Below are 10,566 nucleotides of genomic sequence, written 5' to 3' on the forward strand. Positions count from 1 at the left end.
GATAGCAGGACCAATGTGGAGTGGGACACAGCCATGATGCTGGCAGCTGTGAGCCAACTCAAAGCCATAGCGATGAGTCTTCCACCTTGGCTAGCACCAGTGCTGGCAGCTTAAAGATTGGCAACAATGCCACCTTACCCTACTGCAGAACCCTGCTAGGGTAAAGCTGGGACAGGGGAGGGGGCTGGGCGGCTCTCCCAGCTCCTGAGCACAAGGTGAGAAAAGAGAAACGCTGTTACCCATCAATCCCTCCCACTGACACATTTGAACAGGAGAAGGAGAGAGACAAAGGCACAATTCTGAGTTCCATCTAGGCAGCACTGAGAGTGGACCTCTCCAGTCCAGGTGTACAATATGGCAAATGCCTCAGGTTTTCCTGTGAAGGAAAAAGCTCCAAACAAACACCACAAAGACCCCCAACCCAAACAGTAACGTTGGAATTTTCTGTGATTGATGGCTGAGAGAAGCAGCTGTGCAGTGCTGATTTTGTCTTCTCTGCACACTCATCATCCATACTTGTCTCTGGAGTCTCCAAAGCCCGGTGATCATTTCTTCCTGCTCCAGCGCCTGTGCTGAGTCCAAAGAGCCTTGGGGCAGCCAGGACTGGTAGCAGGAGAGCTGCTGAAAGGCACCGCCAGCCATGCAGCCTTCCCCTCCAAGGCTCCAGAGACACACGGGCAGAAAGCTGTGGCCAAAGCTGGATGGCTGCCGAGATCCATCCCCTCTTCACAGGGTGGCCTTGCAGGATAGCAAAATCCACATGGACATCCCATGTCATTCCAGCACTGACTTTCACCCCAAACATTCCCATTTTCTACAAGGAAAAATCTGCTTTTCTCTTCTGCTTGCATAGGGATGAATTCCCTTGGCTGATGTATTTGGCATAAAGCTTCTCCTCACAGGGAAACCCTGATGGGCAATGTGAGGCTCTTCTGCCCATCCAGAACCCATTTTGTCCCACTGGATGGTGGGAAGTGCAGTGCAAATGCACCACCCTTCCCTCCTCTGCCAGCAGCTGCTTTCACAGCCCAACGGCCTGGCACGGTGCAGATGAAGGCAGGTTGTAACTAAGTGTGGGCCGTTCTATCTGCCCAGGGAACAAACAATGTGAGCAGAGGAAATGACCTCAAGTTGTGCCACGGAGGCTTAGCTTGGATTTCGCCAGGAAATATTCCTTCAACAAAAAGGATGTCAAGCTTGGGAACAGGTTGCCTGGGGAAATGGCTGAGCCAGCACCCTCAGAAAGGTTCAAACGTCATGTGGAAATGGCATCTGGGGACCTGGCCGATTGGAGCAGTGGGCAGTGTGAAGTTTGCAGTTGCACTGTGTGATTGTGAGCGCCTTTTTCAACCACACTCAGATCCAGATTTAAGTGTAGCTCAACCAGTGAGGAGTCAAAGCTCAGACTCAATGATCCTCAAGGCTGCATTCCAACAGGGATATCTATCAGATTGCCAAGGAAGGGCAGATGAAAATAATTGCAAAAGAGACAACAATGGGAGTGCTTTGGAAAAGCTTCAGACAAGGGCAGCTCTAAGCAGGGCCACTCTGAGTGCCTGAGCCACGAGTCGGCTCAGGAGACAGAGGGTGTGGTTGGCTGGGTTGTGACATGCTGCGACACGTGTGACATCACGGGGCACGTGTCACAATGCCGGCAGCAAAGAAAGGCCCCAGCAGCTCACGCTGGCCTTGCATTGCTTTGGCAAGCGGTGAGTGCACACGTGGTGGCGACGCTGTGCTGGGAACAAGGGCTGGGGCAGAAACGCTGCACCTGGGGTGGCTTCTCCCTCTGCATGCGGGGCCAGCCCCGCCTAGGAGAACCTTGGGCAGGCCACAGGGCTGGAGCTGGAGCTGCTGGGGCAGTGAGACAGGCCTTGCTGCCTGCATGCTCTCTGTGTGGGGCCCTGTCCTTCCTGCGCCCACATCCCTGAGGATCCTCCCTCCAGCAAGCAGTAGTCGTGTCCATCCCCGCCCCACTCATTCCCTTCTCTCCCTCCTCCTGCAGACCATGGAGCCCATGGTATTCCTTTTCATGCTCTTGAAAAGCCTCATCCAGTACCCACAGCACGTGGCTGACGCTTTGGATGAGGAAACACGTCTGCGCATGGAAGCGCGTGCAAAGCATCTGGAATGGGAGAGGATTCATCTGGAGCAGGAGGTGGAACAGCTCACCCAGGAGCAGCTGAAGCAGGTGCAGCTCTTGCAGCTCTTAGCTGTTGCTGTGCTCCTGGGCCTTCTCTTGGTCCTCTGGTTGATTGGGTGGAAAAGCAGCCTGAGCAGAGAGGAGGATGAACAAGACAACCGTGGGGCAGATGAAGAGGAAGCGGGCAATGTTGTAGCGGCAAACGAAGAAGACAACGTTGGCAATGAAGATGTCAATGAGGCTGCAGTTGCAGAAAACAACAACGATGCTGCAAATGAAGTCCAAGAAGAAGAAGAGGATGATTTTGATGATTTCCTTGGAGAAGTTGCAATGGAGCACATCCAGTGGCCTGTACAGGACCTGCAGAGAGGCTGTGAGTGGATAACTGACCTCATGGATAATTATACCATTTTCTTTGGCCATGTTTTGGCCAATAGTTTCTACCCGGTCCTGCAACGAGCCATCGGGGTGGGCAGTGCCTTTGAAGGCTGGAGTCCCCGTGAGCAGGATGTCGTCTACAGCGTGCTCATCCCCATGACTCCTCCCCGAGGCCACAGCTTCCACCTGGAGCTGGAGAGTGAAGAGCAGAGGCACGTGAGGAACTTCCGTGTCCGCGTGCAGCTGGAGTGCACCTGCAGCAGGGAGCAGCAGGCTGAGGACATGCTGTGCTTCCTGCACCACCCCGAGGAGGAGCTGAGCAGCAATCAGGATCCCAGCCTCCTAGACACCCTGTGCACCGGCTCCTACCTGGACGTGCAGAAAACTGCCCGCTGGTTTTACCAGCTGGTGAGAGCAGTCTGGCCAGCTCTGCCTCAGTCACACAACTGGCATTTAAGGCTGATGCCCTCCACACGCTCCTGCCAATTCCAGGTGTCCTACGGGCAGGAAAGCTTCAGGATTGAGCTGTTCTTCGGCGTGCGGAGAGGTGACTCAGCCATCTTTGTGTGCAGCCAGCCTAGAGAGGCCTACACAGCAAGCACAACCTGGCCCGAGTCATACGCTGTGGCAGAGGTTGAGTTCTTCAAGCACATTGCCAGGCAGGCCCCCCCTGACAGCCTGCACCTCAAATGCCTGCAGTTCTTCACTCGTCTTTCACTGGGCTTCAGCTTTTCCACCTACACCATGAAGACCATTGTCATGCACCTGCTCAACATCACACCCGTCTCAGAGTGGCGCAGGAGAGATCTCGTCGTACGACTGCTGGATATCATCAACAGCCTGCAATTATGTCTGCGAGCAAAATGCCTCCACCACTTCATTGTGGGCAACCAGAGGCTTCCTCAGGACATCCATTTACCCGCAGATGTCCAGAGAGCTGAGCCATACAATCTCCTCCAGCACCTGGCCCAGCAGCCGGCTGCCCACGCCCATGCGCTCTATGAGTACCACATTCTCTACAAGTGGTTCAGAAGAATCCTTCTTGCTGAGGATTTACCGGATGAAGGGGAAGAGTTATGGCTCTGAGCACAGAGCTTGCTTGTGCTGCTCGCAGCTGGCAGCAGAGAACCACCTTGCAGTCCCCAGTTGGTGCTTTCAGGAGAAGAGGATGCCTGCAAAGCTTTGGCAAAGGTCCCACTGCCTCTCCTGCCGCCTCAGCAGGTGCAGGGCCACGGGCGGCTGTGTTCTACCTCCTTGCATCTTTTCATTTCCCAACAAAGGGCCCCGACCGCACTGAGCCCTGCTTGGCTAGGAACTCTCCCATTGCTGAAAAAGCACACAAAGAGAACACGTGCCGGACAAGCAGGGCCAACGTCTCCAAAGCCCACCTGCAACATGCAGCTTTTCCCGGCCTTTGAAAAGGGGTAAAATTTCAAGCATGACATAAGTGGCAATGTGGGACCAAGAAAGAGAAAAAACAACGGGGCAAGAAGGACCAAGAGGAAAAATCAGCACTGCTGGCCCAGGATCAGTCAATGGATGGAGCCTCTCCTTCTCCCTGCAATGGACACCTTCACAACAGCACTGGACCACCAGGATTGGAGTTGACCAGAAATTTTTTATGCAGAGGAATCTCGATTTTTATTTCACAGATATATATATATATAGTGTATTCCTATTATAAACTATAATTTTTATAAATTATATATGCTTGTATATTACCATAGAACAAAGCACTATTCTGATGGAAATTACATAAAATATACGAAATATGTAGTTATGGTGTGAGGATAACAAGTAACTTTAAAGGGTTGAATGTGTAATTACGTTTAAATTGTTAGAGTAGAACAAGTATTAAGTGTCACTATCTCTTGTGACACATATTGTTGCTCTTACTATATTTCTGTCTGGAAGGCTTTCCATAAAATAAATATATTTATAACATATATAATATACATAGCTTATATAGATGTTGTATAAATTATATTTGAATATAACTGTGTAATATGTATTATATACTGCATGTTTATAATATATTTCATATATTGTATCATATTTATATACATGTAAAGACATATGTAGTGTTGCTATGTGTTGGGGCCAATATTAATGCTCCAAAGTTAGGGCATTTCTGAGTGGCAAGCTGGGAAACTATTTGCTCCTGTTTCAATAAAATGCAATTTTGCAGAATCTGGAGTGTGCATGGTTTTATTGATCTCAGCCAGGCGCATAGTGGCGTTCAATGCCACACACTGTGAATCTGGGCTCATGAACAGATTCCTTGAAATCAAACGGAGAGTGCTGAATTGGCTCTAAACAGAAATTGAGCCGAGCTGCACCCAGCCCCTCTGATCACAGAATCCCAGAATGGTTTGGCTTGGAAGGGCCCTTAGAGGTTGTCTTGTTCCAGCCCTGCTGCCAAGGGCAGGGACACCTTGCGCCAGGCCACGTTGCTGCAAGGCCCATCCAAGCTGGCCTGGAACTCTGGCAGGGATGGGGCACCCACAGCTTCTGTGGGAGGCGTGGGCCAGGCCCAAGCAGCCTCCGAGGCCAGAATTCCTTGCCCATCTGCAGCCTAAGGCCGCCGTTCCTGTGGCACAGGGCACTGGCCCTGGCACTGTGCCTGCAGGCCCTTGGCAACAGCCCCTCTGCAGGTCTCTGCTGGCTCCCGGGCAGGGACTCAAAGGCTGCAGGAAGGTGCCCCTGGAGAAGGCCCTGGAGAGCGCTGGGGCCAGGAGTGCCGCCATGAGGGCAGCAAGCGGGGCCTGGCCTGTCCGTGCCTGCGGCAGGGCGCAGGGCGGGCGCTCAGGCCCTGCCAGCTGCAGCTGGGAGCTCTGCAGGGCGGCCGGCAGAGAGCCGTGGGCTCCCGCAGCTCTGCGGCCCTCACGGCTGAGGCAGCTGCCCGGGCACAGCCCGCTGGGGACACGCGGCCGGCCCGGGGCCACCCGCAGGGGGACCCTGCTCTGGGGCCAGCCCAGGCCGCAGCAGGGAGCAGCCCATGGGTACCCAGGCACAAGTCTCTGCCACTGGGGATAGCAGGGCAAGCAGGACCAGTAGGGACAGGGGGACACAGGATGTAAGTGACAGCCCAGCTGCCCTGGGACAGGCCCCACAGGCAGACAAGACACGGGGCAGGCAGGAGTCCCCATCCTCTCTGTGCCCTCCGCAACACAGGGTCATAGGGGACACAGGGGGAATGGGGACACAGCAGCCCCTCTCCTATGGGAATATCCCGCCTGCCCTGGGCCACTGATAGAATGCAGGGGCTGAGGCTCTGCAGGGAGAACCCAAGAATCAGCAGGTGGACAGTGCCTGATTTTATGTGATGGTGTCTCTAAGATTACTTCAACCCAGATCCTGCATGGAAACAGGCCTTTGCAGGAGAAAAACAGAGGAGCCTTTGCAACACTGGATCCCTCCTGGTGGATAGCTTTTCTTTATTACAGCTACAGCTGCCCCCTGCATCTTGGAGCTCATGAATGCTCTTTGACATGAGATTCTTGCACATTGCTTGGGTGTTTCATGACAGCAGGAATGGCCAATTAGTGCGGCACTTCTGCAACGCATCTGAAATTCTCAGGTGTTTTAACAATTGACATTATGTATAATTTTCAAAATAAAGGATTATAATCATTTCTCTTTGATACAATGTCATGGGGGCTTCTGCCTGCTTTGTGAAGGGAGATCCTGGGGCCCATTGCCTCCCAGAGGGGCTGCACCTGGTGGTGCCAGGGCTTTCCTTGCTGGGCCCACTCGCAGCCCCTGAGCTGGGCTGGGGACCAAGGGCGGGGCTGGCCCGGCTGTGATGCCTCTGGCACGGGTGACATCAGGGGCAGCGTGTCACAATGGGGGCCTCTAGAACAGGCCCCCGCAGGTAACGCTGGATGGAGGCGTTTGAAGGAAGATCGGGCCAAATGAATGATACCTATTCTTAAATAGTCTAGAAATATTTTCAATATTTTAAACATTTACTGTAAAATAACTAGATTTCACTGTTATTTCCTAATTTTCATAGTTTTAAGGCAGAATAATACTAGAGTAAAATATCGTTATAATGGTAATAATAAGTAATAGTTAAGCACCTGAATCTATTATTTACTTAAGAGATTAACTATTATTCTCCAAAATTAATAGGAATTATGCTAATTAATTACAATTACAATTGTAGTATGCCAAATCTTTATCTTAAACACTGAATTTTACATAATCTGCAGGAAAATATAATTATTTTTTACATTATTAATATCAATATCTAACCATACACAGATTGCAGTTAAGATAAGTTTGAAAATAATCACAATTTATTAATTTCAATGTTTAAAACATGTTATTGTGACTTGATAATGATGCTGACAGCCTGCCTGTCTTGAGAGAGTGTCATCTCTCTGGGAGCTGCATCAGTGTAAAGATGCAATAAAGGCAATGCCTGAACAAACGCTGTGTCTGTGAGTGTCCACCTTGGGCCCAGGTGTCACCTGTGGGGAATTCCTGACAGAGGGGCACCACAGCACCCCTTGGCCATGCAGAGGCTCCTTTCCTCCCCTCTAGCAGCTGTTCCTTTGCTGCTGTGATCCATCCTCTGCTGTGCGGGGTGCCAAATGCAAGAAAACCAGGAGTGCCCCCACTCAGACTGTCACTTGGGTTCCTGCAGAGCTCAGGAGCCACCATGGCTGTGTAGGGTGCGGAACGCTGCAGTAGGCCATGACAGCAGGGCCAGCAGGGACAGGGGGACACAGGACAGGAATGACAGCCCAGCTGCCCTGGGACAGGCCCCACAGGCAGACAGGACACAGGAGTCCCCATCCTCTCTGTGCCCTCCGCAACACAGGGACATAAGGGACACAGGGGGAATGGGGACACAGCAGCCTCTCTCCTATGGGAATATCCCAACTGTCCAGGGGCACTGACAGAATGATTGACTCTAACCACAATTTGTGGAGCTGCCCTGTGAGCAGCCAGCGCACAGAGCTGCGCTTGCTGCCCACCACAGCCCCACAAAGCCCAGGCAGAGGCTCAGGGCTCCTGCCAGGCCCTGCCCCTCTTCCCTCTGTCTCTTAACTGTGCCTGAATTAACTGTATCTGTATTAACTCTGTCTATTTTAACCCTTTTCCCTGCAGAGGCCTTGCATTTGATCGGGGATGGAGGCGTTTGAAGGAAGATCGGGCCAAATGAATGATACCTATTCTTAAATAGTCTAGAAATATTTTCAATATTTTAAACATTTACTGTAAAATAACTAGATTTAGCACTGTTTTCCTAATTTTCATAATTTTAAGGCAGAATAATACTCAAGTAAAATATCATTATAATGGTAATAATAAGTAATAGTTAGGTACCTAAATGTATTATTTACTTTATAGATTAACTGTTATTCAGCAAAATTAATAGGAATTAAGCTAATTAATTACAATAGAAGTATGATTAATCTTTATCTTAAATAGTGAATTTTACATAATCTGCATGAAAAAATAATTCTTTTTTACATTATTAATATTAATATATAACCATATACAGATTGCAGTTAGATAATTTTGACAATAATCACAATTTATTAATTTCAATGTTTAAAACATGTTATTGTGACTTGATAATGATGCTGACAGCCCGCCTGTCTTGGGAGGGTGTCATCCCTCTGAGAGCTGCATCAGTGTAAAGATGCAATAAAGGCAATGCCTGAACAAACGCTGTGTCTGTGAGTGTCCACCTTGGGCCCAGGTGTCACCTGTGGGGAATTCCTGACAGAGGGGCACCACAGCACCCCTTGGCCATGCAGAGGCTCCTTTCCTCCCCTCTAGCAGCTGTTCCTTTGCTGCTGTGATCCATCCTCTGCTGTACGGGGTGCCAAATGCAAGAAAACCAGGAGTGCCCCCACTCAGACTGTCACTTGGGTTCCTGCAGAGCTCAGGATCCACCATGGCTGTGTAGGGTGCGGAACGCTGCAGTAGGCCATGACAGCAGGGCCAGCAGGGACAGGGGGACACAGGACAGGAATGACAGCCCAGCTGCCCTGGGACAGGCCCCACAGGCAGACAGGACACAGGAGTCCCCATCCTCTCTGTGCCCTCCGCAACACAGGGACATAAGGGACACAGGGGGAATGGGGACACAGCAGCCTCTCTCCTATGGGAATATCCCAACTGTCCAGGGGCACTGACAGGATACAGGGCTGAGGCTCTGCAGGGAGAACCCAAGAATCAGCAGGTGGACAGTGCCTGATTTTATGTGATGGTGTCTCTCAGATTACTTCAACCCAGATCCTGCATGGAAACAGGCCTTTGCAGGAGAAAAACAGAGGAGCCTTTGCAACACTGGATCCCTCCTGGTGGATAGCTTTTCTTTATTACAGCTACAGCTGCCCCCTGCACCTTGGAGCACATGAATGCTCTTTGACATGAGATTCTTGCACATTGCTTGGGTGTTTCATGACAGCAGGAATGGCCAATTAGTGGAGCATTTGTGCAATGCAGCTGAAATTCTCAGGTGTTTTAGCAATTGATATTATGTATAATTTTCAAAATAAAGGGTTATAATCACTTCTCTTTGATACAATGTCGTGGGGGCTTCTGCCTGCTTTGTGAAGGGAGATCCTGGGGCCCATTGCCTCCCAGAGGGGCTGCACTTGGTGGTGCCAGGGCTTTCATTGCTGGGCCCACTCGCAGCCCCTGAGCTGGGCTGGGGACCAAGGGTGGGGCTGGCCCGGCTGTGATGCCTCTGGCACGGGTGACATCAGGGGCAGCGTGTCACAATGGGGGCCGCTAGAACAGGCCCCCGCAGGTAACGCTGGCCCAGCACAGCCTGGGCAAGCGGTGAGTGCACACGTGGCAGGGCCGGGCTGGGCCAGGCCCGGGGCACAAGCGCCGCACCCGGGCCTGCCTTGTGCCCCTGCATCCAGGGCCAGCCCCTCGGGCCACAGCCTTGGCCAGGGCACGGGGCTGCTGCTGCCCCGCTGGGACAGGCCCTGTTGCCTGCCAGCCCTCTGGGGCCCTCTGCTTCCTGCCCTCACAGCCCTGCGCCTCCGGGCCTCCCTTCAGCCCCCACAGTTCCCTTCTAGCCCCAGTCAAACCCTTGTCTCTCTCCTCCTGCAGACCATGGCGGACAGATCAGTCCTGGCTGTGATTCTGCTGCTCATCTTCCCATTCCCACTTGCCTTGGTGGACAGATTTTATGGGGATGTGCAGCACACTGCAGAGGAGCTGAAACCAGCTCCCCCAGAGCCACCTCAGCCTGGCTGGGGAGCCTGGCTCCTGGCGGCCTTGCAGCAGCTGCAGCAATTCTGGGAAAGTGCGCAGATGCTGTTCCTGCCTTTGGCCTGGTGGCTCAGGCGCAGAAGGGCGGCCATGAGGCAGAGAGCAGCGGCCCAGAGAGCTGCCGAGGAGGCCAGAAGGAGGAGGATGAGAATCGAGCGCAGAAGGTGGCTCCTTAAGAAGAGACAAAAAGAGATGGAGCAAATGCGCAGGGCCTTGAGACAACTGCAAAAGCAAATGGCCAGGCTGATTCAAATGAATAGGGAAACAAACAGCATGGTGAAGGTAGGCTGGGCAGGCTTTTGGAGGAGCACGGGCAGTGGCCTGTGTGAAGAAAAGCTTCCTGCTGGAGATGCTCTCTGGGCTGGCCAAGGCCAGCCGCACATCTTTGTGAGCAGCCAGCGCACAGAGCTGCGCTTGCTGCCCAGCACAGCCCTGCAAAGCCGGGCCAGAGGCTCAGGGCTCCTGCCAGGCCCTGCTGAGATTGATTCAAATTGTGTAATAGTTTAGAAAGATTTCAAATATTTTAACTAATTTATTTTAAAAAATATTTCAAGATTTTAATAGCATTCTTGTAGAATTATAAGACAGTTAAATATCAATATCTTAATAATGAGTATTAAGTAAGTAACAACACTTATTCTTCATATTATATAATTACTATCATTCATCAAAGTGTGTATGAATTATATTCATTCAACACAATTGAAGTACACTACATTTTTACATTAAGCCGTGAATTTTGCATAATCATCACTACTAAGAAAACTACTTTTTTAATATTAATATATAACAATATA

At 51.3% G+C, this 10,566-nt stretch overlaps 1 protein-coding gene across 1 annotated transcript; it reads left to right on the forward strand.

The window, feature by feature from the left end:
* Positions 1-2,005: 2,005 nt before the first annotated feature.
* On the forward strand, positions 2,006-9,945 carry LOC120500697 (inositol 1,4,5-trisphosphate receptor-interacting protein-like 1; the record flags this gene model as incomplete). The annotated part of the gene is made up of 4 exons (XM_039705906.1): positions 2,006-2,193; positions 2,281-3,546; positions 5,151-5,523; positions 9,844-9,945. Coding segments are annotated over 4 exons (1,929 nt in total), but the record flags the coding sequence as incomplete, so codon positions are not given.
* Positions 9,946-10,566: the final 621 nt, after the last annotated feature.

This window comes from Passer montanus, unplaced genomic scaffold (genome assembly GCF_014805655.1).
Source record: "Passer montanus isolate IOZ18808 unplaced genomic scaffold, ASM1480565v1 scaffold189, whole genome shotgun sequence".
Taxonomy (NCBI): domain Eukaryota; kingdom Metazoa; phylum Chordata; class Aves; order Passeriformes; family Passeridae; genus Passer; species Passer montanus.